Source organism: Petaurus breviceps, unplaced genomic scaffold (assembly GCF_028583685.1).
Source record: "Petaurus breviceps papuanus isolate PSGF00001 unplaced genomic scaffold, PetGlider_PUasm1.0 90842, whole genome shotgun sequence".
Taxonomy (NCBI): domain Eukaryota; kingdom Metazoa; phylum Chordata; class Mammalia; order Diprotodontia; family Petauridae; genus Petaurus; species Petaurus breviceps.
Window position 1 is genome coordinate 7,857,570 of NW_027187358.1, and position 26,095 is coordinate 7,883,664.

The 26,095-nt window shown below is 40.5% G+C and overlaps 1 protein-coding gene across 1 annotated transcript in view; it reads left to right on the plus strand.

The window, feature by feature from the left end:
• LOC138148882 (uncharacterized) overlaps nucleotides 1–24,890 on the plus strand; it is a 25,855-nt gene extending 965 nt beyond the window's left edge. Inside the window, exons 2-4 of the mRNA XM_069071778.1 lie at nucleotides 5,973–6,644; nucleotides 19,721–20,856; nucleotides 23,711–24,890. Of these exons, the coding sequence (XP_068927879.1) occupies nucleotides 5,973–6,635 (663 nt within the window). The 3' untranslated portion in view covers nucleotides 6,636–6,644; nucleotides 19,721–20,856; nucleotides 23,711–24,890. The remainder of the gene's footprint in view (nucleotides 1–5,972; nucleotides 6,645–19,720; nucleotides 20,857–23,710) is intronic.
• Nucleotides 24,891–26,095: the final 1,205 nt, after the last annotated feature.

The following is a 26,095-nucleotide window of genomic DNA, read 5'->3' on the forward strand; positions in this document are numbered from 1 at the left end:
CATCTTGCCTCATACACTTATTGGTTGTGTACCTCTCTGTCTGCCTCAGTTTCCTCATCTGTTAGTTGTTATTTTGCAAATGGATAATAATAGCACCTGCTTCCCAGAGTTATTGTAAAGACAAAATGAGATAATAATTCAAAAGTGTTTTGCAAACCTTAGGGTGTTACATAAATGTTGATTATTGTTGTTTTCTTAGTTCAAATTTTTGACCCTTATTAGCTCCATAACCAAGATCCATTTTGGCTCCAAAGCTATAATCTTATCATGCCATTTAACCTATATGTGTCTCAAACAACTCATCAGGACCTACCCTTCCAGGATTGATGTCACTGTCCACCAAAGTTCAGATGCTTCATTAGGATGTGGAGATAACTCTAAGTTCTCAAAGACTTTGGCAGAAAAGCACAAAATCTGGTAGCTTGGACCAAATTGGAAAAGCTTGGAGTGTGGACCTGTATAGACTGTAAGTCTGGCATCTAAGTTTGGAGAGGCTTGTCACCAGAATAGCCATAGGATTCTACATAGAATGTGAATTTTTTTTTTTTTTTGGTCACAGCAGCTTTGAAGACTGTCTGTTTAGCTGTATAAAGATTGCGCTCGGTGTTGGTGGAGGGTCCATCTACACCAAGGAAATCAGAGTCCTCTCTTGCTACCCCAATTAATTAACAAGACAAAGAAGCACTGAAATATTGTTACTCAACTTTTCATATGGCCTGTCTAACTAGACTAGGAGCTCTTTGAGACTCTCAGCCCTTTTTTTTCCCCCACTACTCATCTATCCCTTACAATATCTAGCTCAGCGATTTCCATATAAAAACAATAATACCTGAAACTTTACATACACTTTGAAGTTTGTGAATTGCTTTACATTATCTCATAGGAGCTCATAAGAACACTTCCAGGTAGGTAGGACAGCTATTATTACCTCCATTTGACAGATGAGGAACCTGAGACCGAAAGCAGGGTCACACAACTCATTGGTATCATAGAGGGCATTTGGACCCAGATCTCACTTGACATCAAGCCCAGCTCTCTTTCCATGACTAGGCTGCCTCTCTCATTTAACACTCAACATGTATTGATTTATTTTTTTCAGCTTCACCTACTCACAGTAATAACAGTCATCATCCATAGCAACAGCTTTAAGTGTGAAGAACAGTTGGACTTGTGTATTTTTTTAACTTGTGAACAGATTTTGTAAGCAGTTCACTGGAAATATTTGTTGCTTACTTCTGTCATAACCACTCATGCTTATTTACAAAGTGCTCTCCCCATGACAACCTCTGAGAAGACTGTTAGCTGTAAATTACCTTTTGATAGGATGCCCATTCTTTAGAGATTGATATGACTAGATTTAATATCTTCTTTTATATTTCCTGATGGGAAACAAACTTTAATTTCAAAATTTGCGCTGAAATGAATACTTAACTTTGCTTTCAGCTTTAAAAAAGTTGTTATATTAGGGTGATTAAAAATATAGACTCTGCATATTAACTTAAAACCTCTGGACTGTCAGATTGCCCCAGAGAACTTTCTGAAGTGGTAACTGCCTTTTCAAAATGAAGAGGTTCTCACTTTGTTCTTTGCAGGATCGGCAGCACTGGAATAATTTGTTAATGACACTGATCTGAAGTCTTTGGCAGAAGAAGAACTGGGTAAACTCAATCAAATAATCCTCTATTCTTCTGCAATCCAAGAGTGTGGCAACATTATGGAAGCCAAAATTACTCCACCCATGTTCTGAAGGGGAGTGAAATCTTGTCAAAACTGACATTGGCTTTGTTGTTGGGTTTTATTTATTACATTCTCTTGCTACCCCAATTAATTAACAAGACAAAAAAAAAAAAAAAGGATTGCCTTTTAGCAATGATTAGAATTGCATCAGGACAGACTCTTTCCAGAGGGGCATGAAGTTGAAATTTCCCAATGGTTTATTAATCCATTTGCAGGATTAGTGACTACAAACTACCCTCAGCTCAGTTCATCAGCATGGAATTTGAGAGTGGGCACTTTGGGATGGTGAAAGAAGACAAGGTTTCTAGAAAGAAGTGTTGGATGGTGGTGAATCAGTTATTATCATTGTTAGCTCTTAAGAGACTTTGGGGATAATCAGGAATTAGGAAGGTCCCCATTTCAGGCAAATTGATCAAATACAGATGTTCCCAGGGAGTTGACCTTATTGACCGTGACTTAACTAAAGATTGCCTGGTAGACAGCTGGTCAGTAGTAGGGTGAAACCATGTTTGGGCAGTTGGGTGTAAATGTGTATACAGTTTACAGGATATGAATGACACTGTACAAACATCTGCTCTATTGATAAATATGTTTCACTTCCAAAAAGTTTATATACTAGGGAAATGTGGTAAAAAAAAAAATAGTGCCTGCTTTTGCTAGGTGTCTTCTTTGCATGCTAGACTCCTAAAAGACTTAGGATAGAAAATATTTTTAAAATGGTACTAACTTTCCCCTCTTCCTGAAATATCAGATTTCATATAAAACTCATCAGCTGAGCTAAGTATTAAGCTTGATCAATGGCAGGAAACCAGGGGATCAAATGTTAATAAATCAGAAACAGAAATCCCTACTTTAGCAGAAATATATCATGAGGCTGAAAAATAAGGCAAAGCACTTGCTAAGTTTTTCTGGACATTATGTATATAGAAGACAAATTATTCAAAAGATTTACCTTAGAAAGGAACAAAAATAAATAAATAAGGAAATATAACTCTTGTTTCCAGGGGTGGGGGAAAACATAAGAAAAACAAAAACACCACCACCAAAGCATTACATTTAAAATAGCTTCCTTACAGATTCTGTCTAAAGGATCTTGACAGAAAGTGAGGATCTCATCACCCACAGTATGTAGATGCAGCCCCATGAAGGCGGATTTAGTTATTTAGAAATGACTATATTAATAATGTACTAATACTATATAAAGCCTGTTGTGTAGGTTCTAACGGATGTTATCTCTTATGTGGCCATTCTTCACCCAGACCACACCTTCGGTGATGTATCTGCTTACAATCTCATTGCAGCCTCTCCATAATTTTAAACATCTTTTCAGTATAATTTAATACTACATGTTAGTGTCCTACTTTCGGATGCAGCTGTTTCAGCCATCCAGTCCGGGAGGCATATGGACTTCTCTCATTTATTCCGGCAGACCTCAATCCCTCCACATTTACTCGGGCATGCAAAAGCTGAGGACTGAGCAGTCAGCTAGTCAGGGTCAAGAAGTTCTAAAAGAACTTGAGCTAAGATCAAATCAACAAATTGACACGTCTATAAATAACAAGTTACCTTTTGCATTTTTGAAACTTTCAGGTTCTCCTAGTTTTTATTTTCTTACATGCCTTTTCCCCCTCCCTCCCCTCCCACCTTGAATGAAAGGGGACTCAGAAGGTCTTCAGTCTCTCTGGCTGGAAACTGTTTGCTTCTGGGAAAACAGAGGGCTAAATTAAATTAGAAAAGCCTGGTATTCAGTAGGACAGAATTTCCCTTCCTTCCTACTTTCTCAGTTCACAATCTATCACCTAGAGTAATTAAGACCAGGGAGGTATCCTCTTCACTGGATTAACCTTAACTAAATTGTGTTCATTCAACAAATGCCCTTTTGATTAGCGAGAGCCAAGGCCTGCTGGCTTGGATACACCCACCTTGTAATTCTACACACTTAATTAATTTCAGATGAATAGCAAGGGGAAGATAAGTTGAATTCCCCAATTAATAAACATATAGATTCTCATGCATTTTAGCTTAGCTTAAGGTTTTCTTTCTTTAAGAAAAAAAAGAAAAAGATTATAACTGAAGGCTATAACTGAAAAGTACATGTACATGTAATTGTGCAAAGCTGGTCAATGGCTGGTTCTAGCTTCCTTGCAGAGGGCAAACAGCACAAAACAGACAGCAAAAAGTAATTGCAGAAACATGATTTTTGGTTTGGATTGTTCTCTGTGTGCTGACAGGGAGCATTTTTAGATGCTCCCCCCGATCTCAGATCTTCATTTTTTTTTTTTTTGTTTGGAACATAGTTATTTGGGGGAAATTCTTAGCTATGCTCACAACTGATTCCAGCAAATGTGTGTTTGAAATATATATTATATATACATATATTTCTCAATAGTAGAATATTGTGAGGAAGAATAGGAGTTCTCAAGGGGGCTTAGTCTAAAGGTGCTTGTTTAATCACCCAGATTTAACAAGTATCTAAGCTACAATAAAATTCACCATTGGGGACCTCTCTGGCAACAACAACAAAAATGATTCCCTTATAATAAACTAGATATAAGGGATTTTTATGTGCTATAATTTATCTCACATTAAAAAAAAGATGGCAAGCCAGTTGCACAGAATAGATTTATGGTTCTTTTCTTAATCCCAGGAAATTTATATGTCTAGTCTCTAGTCATTTTAAAGCAAACTAACTACTGATCTATATAATTGTATTTTTTTTTAAAGAGTCTCTATGGTAGCTTTCTGGAAGGAGGCATTAGCGCCCTATGATTGGATCCAAATGAAAGAATGAATACTTAAGGAGTTAGGTGAAGTATATATTTGTTCTTTTCTTAAAGTTTGGCAAGGAATCCAAGTTACATAAAACAAAATACAGCTCCAGAATGTCAGAGAATGTGTTTAATTAGGTGGAGAAAAACTGTTCATCAGGGCTGGAAAACTAAGTAAATGACATAGCCCACTTCACACATGAGATTGCTTAGATTTTGTAAATTCTTCCCTTTATTGTGATTTTAAGGCAGCTAGTTATGTATACTTTGGCTTTGGGTTCTAGCCAATTACAGAAAGCAATTGGGAAACCCTGTACCCCACTTTTGACTGAGCCACTTATACATGAAGCTGATTAAAAATCATTACACATCATTTTGCCCACAAATTAAATAGGTAACTCAGTAACTAACCACTAAAAGGGGGTCAGGAGAAAGTAGGAGATTTCAGTAATCAGCTCACTAATTAACTAATTGTAAAAAAAAAAAGTCTTTGAAGTGGTTGATGCCATTGATGAGATAGCTACAAATAACAAATACTATTCGCCAACGGCACATTTATGCATGTATTAGTTCACAATAAATTCAGGGACAGAGCTCATTGTAGTCATGGTTTTTCAGCATCTACCATCTAATGAGGTGTCAGATTTTTTCTGTCTTCTCAGTTTCAGACTTGAGAGAATCACACATGGGTAATTCAGTTCCCAGTAAGGATATCTTATTCTCTTTGTCTTAAACGTGTGTTCTAAATTTTGGCTCTGTAAAAATTAAGAAAAAAAATTAAGGTTAACTTGGGCTAAGTCAGCTACCCTCTTTTGAATCATCAGAAAATTTTGCAAAACTTGCTTCAGACTATGGGGAACCCCTTTTAAAAAAAACACTTTTTTTAACTTAAAAAAGATGATCCATTTTGTTGCTTGTGTCTTCTTGCTGGGGAATAGCTGAGATTCTCTCATGAAAGGACAGTTGAATTCTTTCATTAAGTAACATCAACTGATTCACTCTTCCTATAGACACGATAAAAAAAAACAATGAAAATATAATTATTTGCACAGATATCTAGCAGCTCACCAAAATATGTGGGTCCTGATGTGTCCAGTAACTATTCTAAACACTGTTCAGGGGGATAACTTAGAGAATTCATTAGGAGGAAAACTAAATTATCTGGCTTTGTTTGCTGTAGGGAAATTTGTTCAGCAAAACTTTGCTTTAAAATAAAAGAAGAAAAACATGGGGAAAACTCGTTCGGTTCTGCAAATCTAATGTACGTAGGCCCTATTGCTGACAGTTTAATTTCTGGACCTCTCTGGTTAATTGTCGTACCCTTAACAAAATATGGTTCGATACATTCACTTTTTTCTTCGAGTTTCTGCTTTTTAATTAGGTTCTGAGAGAAGTCCATGCACATAGAGGAAACGTGAACGGGGCATGTCCGAATGTGTTGTCTAATTCATCTCTAAAAAGTAATAGGAGAGAGCCACACAGTCAGAAAATAACCTCTACGTATTCTCTGAGTCCGTAGTTTATGTCCATCCCAGAAAGGAACTCCCAGACTCCAGAAACAAGGTAACTCGCCTGGAAAGGTACTGGGTGCTGCTGAGGGTGTTAACACCCCCTCCCACACTTCGGCGGCGCCTAGGGCTCCGCTGTCTGGCCTTTGTTTGTGGCCGTGACCCTACCGTGAACCCGGGGGTGGAGATGAACTCCCTGCTCCCCAGGCTGCGCGCTGGAGGAAGGTTGCAGGTGCTCGCGGGTTCAGCAGGGGTGCTGCGCGGAGGACCTTGCTCTTCCTCTCCCTCATCAGGTGGCACAGCACCCTCCAGCCCGCTCCTCCTGGCCCGACCAGAGGCTGCTAGCCTCTTCAGCCCAGAATCTCTTCTCCTCCGCTGCCGCCGTCCACCCTGCCCGCCTACCTGTCCCGGATTCGTGCGCGCTCTCACTCTCTGTTCCTCAGAGACCACCGACCGCAGCGCTCGCATTTTCCTGGAGACGAAGGAGGGCATGGCCACCGGCAAGAAGGAGCATTTGCAGAGCTGTTCTTCTCTCCCTCCCTTGCCGAGAGAGCTCCTCTTTCCACCTCTATGCCCGGAGAGAAGATCAGTACCAGGGAGACCGTTCCTCCAGCGGCTTTGAGACTTCCAGGTAGACTCGGGGATTCTGCCGAGCTGCGCCTCCGCTGGTGCCCGTGTGGGCCGCCGAGGTGCCCTCTGCACCTCCTTCTCTGGTTCCCTCCCTCCCCATGCTGTCCCCGCCGTCTCTCAGACGAGAAGGCCACGCTACGCTATCAGCAGGGGTTGAGGGGGTGTGCTGGGGTCCCTGGCTCTCGGGGGTGACAGGAAAAGACTCAGAAACGCGCGGGCTAGCAGGCGGGTTTCCGATGATAGGAAAGGGAGAAAAAAGACCGGATCTGTGGAGGAGGGACGAATTATAGGGTTAGGTGTAGCCTTCCAGCCTCTCTGAGCTACTGAGCCCATTTTCGTTCTCTTTCTGTTTCTTTGAAATGGGGAGTAGAAAGGCTTGGGAATCGGCGCTCGAACGTCGTGAGATTCAGGTAGATGTGATTGGGGCGAAAGAAACTCAAGGTGGGGAAGTAGCATGTGCGTATGCAGGTATGGGTAACTGAAGCCAGGAAGGGTCCGGAAATGACAGGAGAAGAGTTCTTAGGTTGTTGTTGCTTGGGTGAAGAGATACTACCGCGTTTTAAGCTTTGGGGGGGGGGGGGGGGGGGGGGGGGGGGGGTGTTGGGGGTTGGAGAGAAGGAATCTTCCGGCGATGGGGCTAGGGGTGGGTATAGAAGAAGGAAGTGACCCATAGCCCCAAAGGATTTAGAGCTGGAAGTCAACGCATTCATTTTACATAAAGGGAAACGGAGGTCCAAAGATGCTTGTTTAAAAGTGCCTGTCCAAAGTCACACTAAGTTGCTGAGTCAGAACTCGAACTTGGTCCTCTGAGGCTTAAAGCCAGGGTCTTTATTTTTTTCTTCTTCCACATCATGCCATGGGGATGGAGGAGAAGACCCTTCATTCTTTCATCATTCTCCCAGGGGCAAAATGGAAGAAATGGGGCTGACCCTGAGAGGGAGACTAGGACACTTGGAGGTTAGGGACTATGAAGCCCGGGCCAAGTGGGGAATGGGAGCGAGCATGTGGACAGCACGTGCTGTTGGGATCACATGCTGGGATCTTCCTTGGGATCCTTGCTGGATCCCTGATGGGTAGGAGACTCTAAGAAGGGTGGCAGAAGTGGAGAACAGATGAGGAGAGTGAGATGGTCTGCCTGCTTATATGGTGACTTTCCAGAAAAGAGAAAGACAGGAACGTATTGTAAGCAACTCAGGTTCTTAGTTTCACCCCCTACCATTTTAGCTTAGGGATAGGAAGGATTGAGAGTCAGTAATCTGGATAGCAGTGGTTGTGAAGTCAATCTGGGCTTGGGATTCCAGACTCTTGTTCTGGAGACAGCAGAGAAAATTAGTTTCCCTACCTCCATCCACCCACCCCATGAACAGCAGGCAGAGAAGTTTGACTACCTGATACCTTCAGACAGGAACCCCACCCTTCCTAGAAAACAAGTACCACTCTCTTTAGCCAAAGAGTTCGGAGTCAAGAATGGGAATTGGTTTAGGGTTGGATTCTCTCCCTCCAAGCACATGAATAATATTAGGAGAATCAAACTCAGGCTCTTATGCCCCTTGAGGTCTGGGACTATGTCCTCAACACCCTGCCTAATAGCTCACTTCTCAAATGGGTAGACTGGCCCTTGACCTGGGTGTTTCTATTTATTTATTTTTACTAAGGATGGGGGTACAAAGTGAGGTGTGGGGGAAAGTCCTTATCTGATTCTTTGATCTGTCTTGTGCTCCCTTACTGTCCCATCTCATGTTCACCAATGGCTGCCATCTTCTAAGCCTCAGAGTAGCTCACTGCTATGTCTCTGAAAAAAGGATTGGTTATTTGGCTCTGCTTATTGGTTGTCTGAAGTCCCAGGTGAGACCTTTGAGGGACAGGAATTACAGATCATGAAGCTGTGGGTTGAGAAAGGCAGCCCTCTGTTGAGATGCTTGAAGTCCAGTGCATTGGACAAACAGATAGAGACCACTTTGGGGAAATTTCTACAGGAAGATTGGGGTTGGTTTACCTGACATGGTGTGAGTCAGCTCCTAGGGCCTTAGAATGCTTTCAAAATTAAGAATCTTGGTCCCTGAACCCCAGAATCATGGCTCTCTCTGAGACTTCCCTTGCCCCAACCCAGTGGGCATCCTTCAGACCAGCAGACAAAGGGAGCTTGGGACATGATGGCTGGGGAGCAAAGCAGTGAGCTTCCTGCATGCCCTGCTGCCCAGGCCTCCAGCATGTTTGTACCTTCCTTGGCTTCAGGCATGGGGAGGGAAAAGGAATGTCCCCTTGTCTCCCCTGCTCTTCACATCTGTACTTGTTTAAAGCTCGGCTGGTGGTCCTTATGCTCTGGAATGCCAACTGCAGGGCTCTCCTTAAATAGCAAAATGCTCTGATTAGGGAGTCGGGGCAGGCAGGCACTGTCTTCTGAAATGATAAAAACACAGAAGGCCTAAGCAGAACTGGGGTTCAAAATTACTTTACCTGGCTACTCTGCAACCCCCAGGAACTCTGAATGCCAAAGCTTGCTGGCTAAGTATATCTGAAAGGGACCTGAGACCAAGAGAAATGCCAAGAAAACATGTCAGGGCAGGGACGTGCAGCCTCCCATTTGTGTTCCCAAGTGTGTGTATTTAGGCATCACACACCCCTGTTTCCAAATACTCCAAGAAATGAATGGGCAGGGGGAAAGGAATGAAGTGTGGTGACCCAGACCTGGCCTGGGCTATAGGTCCCTTTATGACCATTTCATGTGTTAACTCACACTTCCTTTTCATACTGTACACATTTGATCCAGACAAACATACCCTAGCTATAACCTATGGTTTGTGCTTTTTTTTTTTTGTCCAGGACTTTAAAAGCTGTAAGAAAGCCATGTATTTGGAAAAGCAATCTGGGACAAACACAACTTAGTGTATTGCTTTTGTGAAATACAAGCAGTTAAAACTTTCTGGGACTTCACTCCCCAAGAGGTTTTTCTTTTTCTTTTCTTTAAAAATTAAATGGACTTGAAACATTTCTCTGGGATTTTACACTATGCTTTGGGGACTCTTCAAGTCTGGAAGGTGGAACTAAGACTCTTCTGTATTTCTCTGCCTTTTGCTTACTCTGAAGCTGTTGCCCCCAGAAGGAAGTTGTTTTTAGCAATCTGGAAAAGAGAAACCATGTGCTGAGTCAGCACAAAAATGGGCCCAGTTCTTTCAATAACATTGCCTATATAATACATGTAGTCTTGTGGAAATAATGGAAAAAGGAGCCTGGAGACTGACTCTCAATGGTGGAAATGCCCCAGAGCTTGCTCCTAGTCCTCCAGGGACTTGATTAAACAAGTGCCCTTCCTTATAAGGGGGAAAAATATATCAGGGACCCATCTCCGAAGAAGGGTTCAATTGGAGCTCACTTCATATGAAAGAGAACATGAGAAATAGAGCCAAAGTACAATTCTCAAATCATAACAACACGAAATCTTTTATCCTCCCTAGCAGTTACACCACAGAGTATTTAAACATGGCCTTCAACTCGACTTTTGGGACAGTCAGGAAGACGGCAAGCTCCCAGGATTGGAATCTTAGTTTTCATGTAATGTCTTGAAAGGCATTTCTCAAAGATGTGTCTTCTTTCTTTAGGATTTAGAAAACGAATGTCTGCTTGCAGATCCTGTTGGAATTGGATTGTCCTTTACTCATGAATTCTGGTTTTCCAGATAGAAACAGTTAGGGACAAACAGATGAACGCTGTTAAGCAAGCTTTGCAAAGAAAAAAATTGCTTACATTTAGGTTGGCTGGGTGTTACCTGAATTTCCAGAGTATAGCTTCCTACTAAAGAAATCATTTCATTTCATTGATAGTAATTCAGTGTTTCTAGGGTAACTCTTAATCACTATTAACCTTATATTGGTTGCATTTTTACAAAATTTACATATTTTTAAAAAGCATATGATAAGAAATTGGTTATTTCTAACTTAGTTTGCATTTTCTATTTTGTGGTTAAATAAACAAGTAAAACTTTTGATAAGTATTTCTAATGTTGATGTATCTCTCCAAGGGAAAAGAAAATAGATTGCTTCTACATGATAAAAAAAAATGACAAATTCAGTCACTGTATTTACCACAGTGGAAGCAAACCATCAGAACGACTGACCAGGGTTTGATTTTCTTTTTTTCATTCTTTATCTGAACATTTTGTTGTCTGGTAGAAGGCACGTTTTAATTTTCTGTAAACATCTTTTTTTACTCAAGTCTCCTGCAGAGCATAATTTACAGTCACTCATAAAGAGGCACTAAATATTCTAATGTTGTAAAACAATCAGTATTTGATTAAATTCAAGGATTGTCTTAATCCTTAAGGGCCTAAAAAGTTAAGAGAGGGGAGAAGAGATGGGAAAGTGTCAGAGAGGATGTCTTTTCCAATGAGAGAAAAGCCTGGAGACAAACACCACAACTCTCAAAAATTCTTCTGTGGCTCAATTAAATTCCAGGAGCTAAATAGGGCATGATACCTACCTACAACTTAGACATAAACACGTTTTACCTGAGTTCCAATTGAATGTACTTATGCTTGCTTACCAACTATTCCATATATGGATTTAAATATTTTAAAATAAATTTTACTTGATGTCTTTTGTTAGTACACCAGTAATTTCCAGATATAATCAGTATTGAACTCTCCTTTTGTAACAAAGGAAAATAGTTAACCCAAAACGACTAAATTCATGATATTGTTCGACAGTGTGTACAACATTATATCTCTGTGATTTTCTACCTCTACCAACAGGAAGCAAGTATGCTTCATTTTTCTTCTCTCCAGTACTGAGATTTGGTTGTTAGATTTGTTTTTTGCTCTTCTACTTTTCTTGACTCCATTTGGGGTTTTCTTGGTAAAGATACTCCAGTGGTTTGCCATTTCTTTCTCTAGCTGATTTTACAGATGAGGAACTCAGGCAAATGGGGTCAAGTGACTTACCCAGGGTCACACAGCTGGTAAGTGTATCTGAGGCCAGATTTGAACTCATGAAGATGGGTCTTCCTGATTCCAAGTGTAGTGCCACCTAACTGCCTTAAATTTGTTCAAATCCTGCTAATTCTGTTTTCTTTCCTAGTCACATTTTACAGCCTGTATATATCTAAAATGCTAGATAAGTAAGGCACAGCTTAAGTCCCTTGAAAGATTCTAAATGAAAAACACAGTAGCAATCTAACCAATGAGAGGCACCATAGTACTGGGGAAATTCGAGTACTGGATTAGGCATTTGAGGTTCAGGGTTGTAATCCTGCCTCTGCTACTTATTATACCAATATGACCTTGAGCAAAGCATTTCACCATAATAAGCCTCAGTCTCCTCATCTGTAAAATTAGGGGGTTCGAATAGATGACTTCTGATCTCCCTTTTAGCCCTAAATCCCCAATCCTGTATGAGAAAAAGATGATTAGCCTTAGATTGTATGGAAGATGTATTGTTTAAGTTGGAAAATTCCAAATTTAAAAGTTGATATGTTATCAGAAAGATCGGTGACAATAGTAGGAATCATGAAATCATTCCCAGACTTACAACAAAGAATGGAAAATCTGTAGCGTTCTCAAATGTCACTTGCATTTCATCAGCGATACAAACGAGGTGAAAAGATCTTGTGAATTAGTACAAAATCATGGGGATTTAAGACTGGGATCAGGGGCAGAGCTCCTGCCTCCCCAATCTTTGCTCTCTCCAACTAACTTCAGAATCATAAGAGGGGGAAGACCTTCCATTAACTAGCAGATAAAATCTAAAAGAAAATGAATTCCATTCTGCTTATTACCTCACACGCTCCTGGATCATAGAGATGTGTTTAGATCACGAATGCTTATGAATGTTAAAATATCATAAAATTCTGCCACTTAAACAAATGAAGCAAAAAAAACATACCACTTTAAATAGAGCTCTGGATGACGCTGAATCTGAGACTTGGGGAGCAAGGCTTGGAGTTTGCTACTGGCTGAGCGTCAACTTTGAAATTAATTTCCCAGGGATTTTACATACTTCAGGTATGGAGGCTGGGGCTCTACACATCTTGAATAGTTAAGATCTAGAGAAGCCAAATGTGAGTCTCTTGACTGCATATGAAGCAGGCAGAATTACAGTTATTTCCTCTGGCGTAGCAACTGGAGTATTTTGGCATTCTCTTGGTACAAGAGAGATTAGAGTCCTGGAATCCTAGAAGATTGTGCCTGTAAAGGGGCCTTAGAGAGCTCTGGTCCAACCCCCTCATTTTACAGCTTGAAGATGCCCAAGGCCCAGAGAGGTTGTGATTTGGCCAAGGTCACATACCTTGCTAATGGCACAGTCAGGACTAGAGCCCAGATCTCCTGACTCTCAGGCCAGTGTTTTTTTCCACTACACCAACAGGCCTGCTCCGCGTTACAGATTTCCAAATAATGTCCAAGAAACTGACACCCATCAATATGGTGGAAAGAGCTCAACCATATTCATTAGAGTTATGTGTAGCAGGGTCCCCTTGTCCATCTTCAGAAAAAAAGGCAGAATATAGGAAAAACAGAACTAATAAAACTTTGTCAACTTCAACAAGTTGGCTCACCGTGTTGGTAACAAATGATAGCTTAACTCTTTACAGGAAACTCAGAGCACCTTGGAAAGACATCTGTAGTCTGCTTTTGTTGAGTGAAGGCCACAAGGCATTTTTTCCTTGGGGTTATTATTATCATTTTAATCACGTAGTCAGAAGTTTCAAATTCATACTTATAACCAAAGGGTATGGGAGTTTATACAGATGTCCTTTTTTATAGAAAAGAACAAGGATGGTGATGGGGGAGAAGCTCATGCATCATAGTAACTCTAGGCCCATTTACTGGTCTAATGGCATACAGAACCAAGTGCCATTTGGGGGCTAGGTTGAATGAAGAAAGGAATAAGGTGGAAGAATAAGAGGACAAGAAAAATAATTATTTTTAGACTATTTGAGGGAGGACTCCCAGGAGAGTCACATGAGATTAGAAAATAAAACCTAAGGGGCAGTTAGGTGGCACAGTGAATGGAGTACCGGCCCTGGAGTCAGGAGGACCTGAGTTCAAATGTAGTCTCAGACACTTAACACAAGGACTAGCCATGTGACCTTGGGCAAGTCACTTAACCCCAGATGCCCTCCAAAAAACAAAAACAAAATAAAACAAAAAAAGAAAAGAAAAGAAAACCTAGGGAGAAATAAGGAACTGGGGTTAATCAGAAAAGAGAAGAGAAGTCCTTGGCAGGTTATTTTATTGAGGACAAAACAAAAGAACAGGATTTAAATTGCACAATAAAGGGCTTAGACTGACCATATAAGGGAGAATGCCTGAGTAGGGCTATTAAACTCTGGAATAATTTACTATTATTCACATAACAGTTGCAAAATCTCTTTTTCTGTGGATCCTCAAATATGGTATTGATTCTCACTGACCTTGCACCTATATGGAAGCAAAAGAATGGACAAGATGGTGTCCAAGGTTCCCTTCTATTTTTTATTCTGTTTTCCGACAAACAGAGCATAAACACATTATTGCCAAGAAAAGAAGACAACTCTTTACCTGTCCAGGAAGATTATATACTAGGAAACGGAAGAAAGAGCAGAGTACAACACGGGGAGAGAGAGGGCAGTCAGAATGACAGAAAGAAAGGGGAAAAATCTTCATGAGTGGTCTGTTCTCTATAATGAATCTTTTAAAAAAAAGTTTCATTGATTCTTTTTTTTTCTATCATAGTCATTTCCAAATATGACCCCACCTTCACCTCCACCACGGTTGAACCTTCCTTTGTAGCAAAGGTAAACAGCTTAAGTAAAAGCCACTAACTCCATGACCCTGTCTGACAGCATGTGCCATGTTCTGCCCTAATAAATGCCAACCTGATAAACCAAGAGAAGGAAGGTGTATTTCATTCTGCTGTCCAGAACCCAGAGCTCGGCTTCCTTTTGATATTCACTTTATTTACGTGATTATATCTAATGTGCATATTATTCTCTTGAGTCTTCTCTCTTCATCAGTTCATACAAGTCTCCCCATGTTTACTGTTTCTTACCACACAATGATATTCCATTACATTACTATGCCACAGTTGGTGCTGTATTTTCTTGTTCCTTGGGTACTGGCATTGTTTCCAGTACTTTGCTATCACAAAAAGTGCTGCTATGAGGATTTTGGTATAAATGGTTTCTACACTAACTTAACCACTAGAGTTCTTTGGATAGTAAGATATTTCTAGAAACAGTGGGGTTCCTGTGATAAATAAAGAAGCTGCCTGTGTTCGCTCATCTACTCAAGACATGAGCCAGAGCCACCAGGTCTGAGGAAGAGTTAAACTGGTCCACTTGCCTCCTCAATTTGCTCTCTCAAATAGATCATGATTTTGGCCATTTCCCAGCAGTCAAGCATGAAATCTCTTTAGCTGGATGGCTACCCATTCCCTTTGACCTGCATAAGAAATCCTCTCTTTCTCTCAAATCCCACGAATGCTAAAATCCAGAGAATTCAGGGACAACTGGCACTACATACCCTGGCCCTTGGGCCCCTCCATTTCTTCCCACCCTCCCCACCCCCAACCCAACTACCAAACACTCCCATTAATAAAAGGATGTTGGGATTCCATTATCTTTGTCTTCACTATTATCTGCTACCTCTCAGCAGCCAGCTGCTAAATTCATCAGGAAAAGGCAGCACGTGATTTTAAATTGCAGTGTACTCAGAGGATCTTTTTTCACCAGGAAAGCAAAGGGCCAGCCCTTGACTGACAGGCTATGTCACTAGCAGTGAGGGCAATTTTTATTTTGTCTGGACAAGGAGCTCCCTTTTCAAGTCTGAGTTCCCGAGTGCTGAATAAAATCTCAGAAAATCCCTGCTTACTGTTTGTTAATTTCTAAGTTTGCAGCTCCCCAGTTTGAGTGGATGTTCTTTCTTTCATGAGATCCCCATCATTCAGGGGCTGCCTGGGCAACACTTATGGTCTGCTCTGTATGGTAAGAAGAATAGCAAAAATCTTTACTTCACTATTCCAGGTTCCAGACAATGACCCAATTAGTAGAAAAACCAGTTCAACAGTGTAAATAGGAAAGAAGAAAACACAGTGAAAAGTTGAAACCAAACATGGTAATGAAAATGACCAAGCTGATTCAAGATATCTGAGAATACACTTCCATCCCTTATTTGCAGAGGTGAAGATGACTGAGTCTGGAACACTGCATATACCATCAGACATGATTGATGTGTTGGCCAGTGTTGCCAAACAGCCTTCCCCTTCTTTCTTTTTTATTTGTTATAAGGAATGACTCTCTGGGCAGGGGAGGGGGGGGGTGTGTACTGGGAAATAAAGGTGATATAAAAACAAAATCTATCCCAAAATTAAAACAAAAGAAAGAAATGAAAATTAAGCAGGCCTTTTTATTTTTTTAGCAGTCTTGGGATACCTCTCACTTCCCCTGGGGTTGGAGGGAGACTCAGAATGGGATGGAGAGAAACCAAATTGACAAAGAAAGATTTGAATAGGAAGGCAAAAGGGAATGGGTCAACCTTATTCTCATTGAATTTGGCTTGGGGAGAGAATGAAATACACACTAAATAGGATATCTAACCCTACAGGAGAGTAGGGGGGAAGGGGATGAGAGGGGGGATGATGGAGGGGAGGGCAGGCTGGGGGGAGGGAAGTTGGAAGCATCCACTTTTGAAAAGGGACAGGATCAAAGTAGAGAATAGGACAAGTGGGGGTGGGATAGGAGGGAGGGAAATATAGTCAGTCTTTTACAATATATCTACTATGTTAATGTTTTGCATTAGCCACACATGTACAACCTATACTGAACTGCTTATCTTCCCAGTAAGGGTGGGTGACAAGGGAGGAAGGGAATGAATTTGGAATTCAAAGTTTTAAAATCAAATGCTTATATATATATATGTATATACTATTATTAATACTATTTTACATGTAATTGGGAAATAAGTTATACAGGCACTGGGGCATAGAGATCCCCCATGCCCTACTGGAAAAGTCAAAAGGGGTATGGGAGAAAATATGGGAGAGAGCAGATTGGAGGAGGGGATATCCTTTGAGACTGCTATTTTGGGGTGGTGGGTAGGGGCAAAATGGGGAGAAAATTTGTAACTCAAAATCTGGCAGAAATGCATGATGTAAATCAGAATTTAATAAAGCATTTGAAAAAGAAAGAAAGAAAGATTTGAAAGGTCATTTCATTTGAATGAACTAAAGCTTGTGGCCAATCTTTCCAGTGGTTCCTGTGTCCATCCATCACCATGTACTCCTTACCACAGATTGACGCTTCCAGTGAAAAGTGGTACTTCAATGGACAAGATCCAAAATGACTCATAACAAATAGCGTGTGGCAGGAGGAAGCTTAGGGACTGGACATATGTCATGCTGTCTGTGCTTTAAACTTTTCTCCCTTAAATGCTGTGGACAGAAGTTAAGCAATGTGTACCACATCGGCCAGCCTTTGTGTGCCAGCGGGGTAAATATTCTATTGACAAACTATTCACATACTACAGACAACTTCTTCAGAAGTTATAGATAAAACAATCCCTAGTATCACACACTGGAATTGCATGTTGTCTTACAGCTTCTCAGTACTTTTTGTTTTGTCTTATTTCTACCAAATACAGACACTCCTGAAAAAATAATAATTATGACGACAATAACAATGAAACCTAGCATTAGTATGACTCTTTAGGATTTGCAAAGCACTTCACATGTTATCTCATTTGATCTCGACAACTACCTTGTGAGGTAAGTATTGTTATCGCCATTTTACAGATGAGGAAACTGAGGCACAGCAGTTAAGTTACTTGCCTGGAGTAGTCACATAACTAGTAAATGTCTGAGACAGGATTTGGATTCATATTTTCCTAAATTCAAGTCTTGTCCTCTATCCAGTGTGCCACATAGCTACATCGAGAAAGTGTCAAAAGGGATACTTTAATATTTGGGCCTTGGAGATGATTCAATTCAATAAACATTAGGTACTTACTCTATACCAGATACTATTGCCTTCTACTATTATAATGCTTTAAAGTTTGTAAAGTCCCTTAAAGACACTCATATTTAATTTTTGAAACAACGCTTTGATGGAGGAACCATATACATTAATTGTCCCTGATTTTTTTTTTTTTAACAGAAGAGGAACTGAGACTTGGAAAAACTAAGATATAAAGTCCAGAGTTACTAAGTGTGAGAAGTGGGTTTTGAACCTAGGCCTTATAGACTTCAAGTCTAAGACTCTTGCCACCAGGCTAGGCTGCATCTCATTTGCAAATTTACCTGTAGAGTTACCATTTGAAAGTAAACAAGACTGGGCTTCTCTATTCTTCTCATAATCGTTGCTAGCAACAAATGTTAATTGAATACCTGCTGTGTCCAGGGCACTGCATTGGAGCTGAAAGAAGATAGGCTGGAACTATGTAAATCAACGGGTGGTGCTGACAGGATACTCGTGAGGTCTGGCCAAACCCAGAATATTTTACACCTAAGGGCTGTACCATCTTCCTCTTCTCCCATCCCTTAGAACTGGAAAGAGAGAGTTTTAAATTAAGAATTCCTTACACAGGGGTGGCTAGGTGGTGCAGTGAATAGAGCACCAGCCCTGGAGTCAGGAGGACCTGAGTTCAAATTCGGCCTCAGATACTTAACACTTACTAGCCATGTGACGTTGGGCAAGTCACTTAACCCCAATTGCCCTGCTGTAAAGAAAAAAAAAACACAACTTACACGCCTCAAAGAGAAATAGATTGACTTCAGAGGTAGAGTAAGATGGAAATCTAAGGTTTAGAACTGCCTTAGAACTGAAGTCACAGGACCTGGCTTCAAATGCCAGTGATTTGAGTGAACATAGACTCCATGGATCTCACTTTCCTTTTCAATAAAATTTAGGGGGTCAGACTCAATGACCTCCAAGGTCTCTTAGCTCTGTGATCCTATGGTAAGCCATAATAGATTAGTAAAGGAAGCTGAGAAGACCGAAGATATTCCCAACCTTTCAGAATGAGGTCAGAAAAGCTCTCAGTTTTCCCATCTACAAAATGACCAGGTTGGACCAGAAAATCTTTGATATCTCTTTTCGATGAAGAATTCTGTAATAACTGTGTCTTCTCCAAAGCAGATTTTCACTGCCTCAAGGAGTTTGCCAGTGCTGTTATTTTGTGTCTAAAACATATGACCCAAAGGCAGGTTGGGGAGAGGGACAGCCAGTTAGAAATGTAAAATACTGTTCCTTAAGAGGCTTACTTACAATCTACAAAGTCAGAAGACTAAGTTGGGGACCTGGAATTTAGACTTTGTGACATAACCTCTTCTCTGACCTTCTGTCTAGTTCTAAGCTCAACAAGCAAAGTCAAGGATCAAGGTGAAAATTCAAACTCCTCTCCCTTACAAGAAGCATGATTCTATGGAAAACATCTGAATTTAGAATTATAAGCCCTGGATTTGAATCCTCTCTTCACTTTCTGTGTGACCTTGGGCAAGTCATTTGACATCTTTAACATCTTTTTGTTTAAATGAGAAGGTTGGATTTTTCCATTCAGAGGTCCTTCCTAGCTCTAAATTTACGATCTGAGAATTTCAACATGAGTACCAAGGAGGGCCATTATGGTACAAAATCTGGGATTCAGATCTGGTGGCTTGAATGACAGAGGCAGAGAAAGACAGACAGGGAAAGAGAGTGAATGGGAATTTTATCTGCTTGCTTACTTTATTCATAAATGGAGTAGTCAATTTGCATAAATGGTGTGATTTGAAGTGTCCAGGAAGGATCTTTCCTGACCTTAAATATCGTTCCTGGAGATGTCCAAAGTTCTATGACTGAGAATTTATTGACTTGTAATAAGTGTGAGGTAGCTAGCTGGTATGGTGGAGAGGGTGCTGGATTCAGAGTTAGAAAGTTCAAATCCAGCCTCAGACATATACTCTCTGTGTGACTCTGGGTAAACACTTGATCTCTGTTTGCTTGTTTCCTTATCTGAAAAATGGGGATTATAATAGCACCTCTCTAAAAGGGTTGTTGTGAAGATTAAATGAGATAACATAAGCAAAATACTGTGCAAATCTTAAAGCTATTTTATTCTTTTCCCTAATGCAGATACTCAAGAAGGGCTAACATCAAAGCCCTGCAAATACCAGAAGTAGTTAAACTGTATGGAAAAGATTTCCTCCCTGGCAGGAGAGGCTGGGCATCTTGAATGTGCCTGGAGTATAAAAGAAGTACAAAGGAGGAGCCCTGAAGATGAACAGGCAACTTAACAGCTTTCTTCAGGTTCAAACTGTGGAACAGTGGAGTCTACTGGCCCACCAGGAAGTCATCTTTAATAGAAGAAAAAATCATGTGAAGAATAAAGTCAGTTAGGAGACAGCCAATGCCACTTGAAATTATAAACAGTCAGTAAAGGTGCAGAAAGTCTCTCCAAAGCCAAGAGAGGACCTCATAGGCTCAGTAAATGGACTTGCTTCCTTTCAGCAGAGAGATGGTTCTTGCCAGTGAAAATGCTAGGGCATGACAAGTCTTGGCATCACTGGGGCATGAATTTGTACTGTGTAAGTTAGAAGATGGGACATCTGGGAGATGGGACAAATTGAAACAGAGGGTGGAGAAGCACATGTGGTCAGCTGAAGATTACTCCCTTTGCAAAGGTATGCCAAAGGGAAGGAAATCTGAAAGAGGAAAAAATAAAGGAATATGAGGCTTTCCAGTGCCAGATACACCATTTCCCAGAGTCAAACACATCATAAAATGTTGCAAAACTGAATGAAATGGATGGACTAAGTGGGTATTACAAATAATCAAAGTTTCTCGGTGCTATAGCACTGAAAAAAAATTTCACCAATGTACTAGCAAACAGAGCTTAAAAGGTTGTTTGAAATGAGCTATCCTGGCCAGTATCCTCAGATTTATTTCATAACTGAGGAAATCTCTATTTCAAGGACAGAATTTTTGTTTTGGAAACACTGAATAAGAAACTATGAGTTGTTATTTAATCTGCTTCCCATCTTCCCATTCCTAAAAGTTTCCAAACTCAAGAACGATGAGCTGGGGTCAGTCATTTTATTTCCTGATACATAAACCAGCTTTGAAGTTGGAATGGACATTGAAGATGGGGCTGTAAGATGGCAAGAAGAATCCAGCAGGAACTATAGTTAAGGAGGCTAGCTGGAGCCGCTACCTTGGACCCAATGGAAGGATAAAGGGAATTCACCATAGGAATTCCCGCTCCCAACAAGGTACTAATGATAATTATGTCTTATTTTTTCTAATAGAGAGGAAGGTGGATAGAATACCTGTTGGATTTGGAGGAAGAAAGAACTTGGATCTCAGACACTTTAGCTATACGATTCTGGGCAAGTTCCTTGACCTCTCTGGGCCTCAATTTTCTCATCTCTAAAATGAGGGTCCTGGATTCTGTGAATTCCGTTGTTCCTCCCAGCTCTAAATCTTTCTGACTGTGTGACATTGACTAACCCACTTAACCTCTGCTTCCCATTCCTCACCTGCAACATGGGGATAATAATAGTATCTCTCGGAGACTTGTGAGTGAGATAATATTTGTACAGTGCTTGGCACATAGCAGGATCTATATAAATGTTAGCCATTGTTGTTGTTATCTATCTAACCATCCATCCATTCAGTCTTGGATTCTGCACGTGGGAAAACATTGTAAGTCTTGGTAAATTATTTTTATCTAGCAGCTTTTAAAAAATTAGTCAATGCAAGCAAACTCTGAACATGTACCTTGAGGGCTCTCATTAGCTGAAGGGAATGAGAGACCTTGGCTATAAGGGCCTTCTTTCTTTTCCAAACAGTTGAGTTCCATTGAATTGAACAGAGGGATCTGAGGAATTAGGAACCCTCCCTTAGAGTCCCTGAAATTTCATTACAGATGCTATAGGAAGTCAGAGATCAGTATGGGCTAGAGTAGGTAAGAAGTACTTCATAGATTATGTTGGACTTGAGCTGTGGTAGGATTTGAACAGGTAGAAAGGAAAGGGTAGACAGTTTCAGTGAGCAAAACCACAGAGATGGAACTGGGCATAGCATGTGCAAGAGTTAGTGAGGAAACTTTGTTCCATACCCGGAGATAATCCTTTCCCCCATCCCTGAAGTTCATGTATTCTCTTATGTAATTTGAGTGAACCCTGAGAAACTCTATTTCTCAGTCTCCCTTGGGATCCACAGTCATCGAGAAAGTGCTAAATTTGCCAACACGACTACTCCCAAAGCACTTGGCCTTCACCACATTTCTTCACCTGCCCATCCTTCCGTTTGCATTTTCTGTCTCACTCCAGTGCCAATATTTCTTTCTCCTCTCCCTCTTCCTTCATGGCTCATACTTTCACTGAAGCCTAATAGAGACCAAAGGGCCATGAGAAGCAATGGATTTTGATGTTCAATCAGTTCCGCTATATAAAATGTGAGCTACAGCAGCATGCTTATTAGCATTAGTCTGCTTCTCATGCCCAGAATGCCCCCAGTGCAGACAGATTCCTCTTTTCTGTAAAAGTAAATGGAAAATTAAGTGATTAAAGGGAGAGAGAAGAGTTTGAGGTTCTAATGGGGCTCCCTACTCATAGGAAGGTTGGTTGTCACTTCAGAAAGCTGATTTGACTAAATATGAAGGTCTATGAGTCTTTTGGGGGACCAAGGGGAGGGAAAAGTGATATAATATGAGCCTGTTAACAGGAATTGTTTGATGACAATGACGACTTATAAGACACTATGCACACCCCCTTCCCTTTATTCCCAGCACCCAGTGGCAAGACATTGGAGCCAATTGTTTGGTAGCCAGTGAGAAAAAGAAAGTTCGCACTGTCTTAGCCCTATTTCTCCAGCTAGACTGTTGGCTCCTCACAAGGAAGGAGTATATTTCCTTTTCTCATATTCCTCACAGTACCCAGCACAGAGAACACAGTACCCAGCACAGAGAAGAGCACACAGTTGTTCAATAAATATTTGGTGAGTGATTGACTTCTAGTGCCCGTGCCTTGATTTGGACCCACTGTAGCAGCAACAGCACTGGCACACCCAGGATGGCTTCTAGCACAGGTTCTCAGATCAGCTTTACGAGGAAAGATAGCTATTCAGGGTCATCAATCCTTTTTAGGATTGATTCACTAGTTCAGGGGAAAAGGCAGCATCCTGAACTTCAGAGAAAATACAAACAGAAAATATAAGCAGAGAAATAAAGACCAACAGACAGGCTCTGACTGCTTGAATCAAAGCAATATTGTTATACACTTTACATACATCCCTGGATCTAGAGAGCCTTTACATCTGAGCAGTCAGGGAGCTCTGAACATATGACCAGTCAGAATCTCAACCAGGTAATCACAAGATCCTTCTCATAAGCAAGCCCCCAAAGCAAAATACCAACTCAGAGTCTATATGTACTTCTCAGAGCCAGAAGGCATCACAACCCTCATGACTCAGTGCCTAATTAGAAATTAACAAAAGGTGTGAAACAAGCATCCCCTAAACAAACTTCCCTTAATGGGCTCCTCGTGAGGCCTATTAATGGGTGGTAAGATCTTATATTCCATTATACCCGCTCACCCACAATGACTTAGTCTATCTTCCTCTGTAAAAAGGCAGCATAGTGTAATGGGTAGGGCACTGTACCTGGAGTCAGATGTACTGAATTCAGATCCTACCTCATACATTTATAAGTTGCATGAGCCTAGGGAAGTCTCTGTTTCTCAGTTTCCCCATTTACAAAATGGGGGTGGTGAACCCCATGATTTCTAATGTACCTTCTTGCTCTAAATCTGTGATTAAAACTTATCCAGGTTCTGTTTGAAGTCCCATTCAGATACCCCATGTAGGGGTGTGTTTAAAATAATTTGGCCCACTTCATAAAGTTAAAGGATGAAGTCTTTGCTCTGGCCTTGAAGGCTACATGGGCATTCCTAGAGAGAGACAGAGAGAGAGAATGATAATAGAGATGTCCAACCTGCAGCTTCCAAGATTAAGGGGACGTGACTTTGGAATAATGTAGTAGACAGCTGGACTCTTCTTGTTCAGATTTATGAAAGATGCTCAACAAAATTGCACATTCTCTCCTCCTCTGCCTTTGTTTTCCAGGTCTGGTGGCCCTTAGAGTAAAGAGAAAATTGCATGTTGATCTACCTTCTCTGCGTGGGGAAGATGCTGAAAAGATCCAGTATCTGAAAGAAGAATAATCACCGCAGGCAAATGTAACAGACACCAAGGTTCTCAGTCCAAGTTGGGAGTGCAGTGATGATCACAGGATTGCCACTGTTTATTTTGTGAAACTGTAAACTGGGGAAGATTTTTGCTTAGGGGGTTCAAGATAATCTGCTTAGCCATGCTCTCAAGTCCAAGTAGATAGAAACAGTCCTAACAAAGGAGATCAAAAAGATTCAAGGGATTTCTCAGTAGAAAGTCTTTCTTCCATAATCATAATAATAACTGGAGGATCTTGACATTTGCAGAACGCATTACATTCATTGTTTTGTTTGAACCTGACAGGTACTTGGGGAGGTGGTTACTATGGGTCGCATTTTGCACATTTTTTCAAATGTTAAAATGTGAATCTCACTGAGGTTAAATGTCTTCTCCATGGATGCACAGTTAGTAGACAGCAGAGCTGGATTTGGATTTAGCAGCATTTCATCTATCGCGCATCTTGTTACATCATTGTCTTCTTATGTAGTCCTTTCCTTTTCTTTTTTTGCTTTTTTTGGAGGGGGAGAGAGCAGGGCAATTGGGGTTAAGTTACTTGCCCAAGGTCACACAGCTAGTAAGTTTTAAGTATCTGAGGTCAGATTTGAACTCAGGTCCTCCTGACTTCAGGGCTGGTGCTGTATTCACTTGTAGTCCTTTTCTTCCAGGAATGTCAGAAGGCTTCCTCTCTACAAGTTCACAGAAGTTTGAAAATGTCCTTCAGAGGTAGACAGTGTTACTTACTCTCTGGGAGACAAAAATAATGAAGCAAACAGACTTTAAGTGATTTGCCATCATGAAGTCTTCCCTGGCCTGATATGCTGGACTCCTTCCTCAAAGGAGGCTCTTATGGGAAGAGAGAAAGGTCACTATACTTGAAGTCAGAGAGGCCTGGGTTCAAATTCTAGTACCTATTACTTATGTGAATATGGGCAAGTTGCTTTATCCCATTGAGTTTCAGTTATTCATCTGTAAATCAGGACAATAACCATTGTACTCCCTACCTTTCAGGGTTGTTGTAAGGAAAGTACTTAGCAAGCCTTAAAACCTTGAATAAATATGATGTTATTATTAACTGATCTTTATCTTCAGAATTCTTATAGTGTTCTATTCCCTCATGGCACTTGTGAAATTGTGCCTGATTTTTGAGGTGTTACTGTATACGTGGCTTCTCTAGGGCCAGATGATAAATTCCTTAAGGTCAGGAACTGTGTCTTATATATTTTTTGCATCTTCCTCACCATTTAGTATGTGTCTTGCCTGAACTATAATAATTATTTGGTGAATGAGATGAATGCCCAGAATGACAGCTGTCAAAATGTGGTCTAGGAATTTCAGAAAAACTGTTTTGATAAAAAAAACTAATAAGTCCTAATTTTGAATATGGTGAATATCAATAGATAAAATCCACATACACAAAGGCTCTTTGGGGCCCTTGATCATTTTTAAGAGTGTAACGGGGTCTTGAGACCAAAAAGTTTGAGAACTGCTGACCTCTAGAGTTAAGGAAGCTAAGAAAGGCAAAGGATGAGGGAGAGAAGTCCACAGGCCCCTGACTTCTCCATGGAGTCCATTGGACAGATGTCCAATGTGAACTTAGATGGAGGAAAATTACATCTTTATTTTCACTAACCTTTGGTTTTCTTTGTAGTTCTATTTATTTTATGCATTTAAAATATTATCCTGACAAAGATTCCATGGGCTTCCCCAGATTGTTGCCAGAAGGATCTATAATACACACAAAAAAGGTTAAGGATCTTTGAGAGTCTAGTGGTCCCTCTGCCAGATCATCAACTTCATGTAAAATTCACAACATGCAATATTTCCTCTTTTAACAAGGAAACTCAAGTTTTGGAATGGATAGAAATTCTAAAGAGATTATCTTGAGCATCCTAAGGAGCCTTTAAACATATATGAACAAGTTTTGCCACATCCTACCTCGATGACTTTGAGCAAGTCATTTAAGTCCCATAGGTCTCAGTTTCCCCATTTGTAAAATTTAAAGAATTGAACTAAATTACCTGTAAGGTCTCTTTTAGCTCTTAATTATAATCTATAATACTATGATAATATAAGCAATATTTTACCAATCAATTTGGGATTACTTAGTGGTTAAGCTTAGGATCATCAATCAATATACATTTATTAGGTGCCTACTGTATGTCAGACCTGTCCTTGGCATTAGGGATATAAAAACAAACAAAAAAAAATAAATTGTCCCTGCCTTCAAGAAACTTAATAGTATATTAGGGAAAAGAACATCTACATATATTAAATATATAG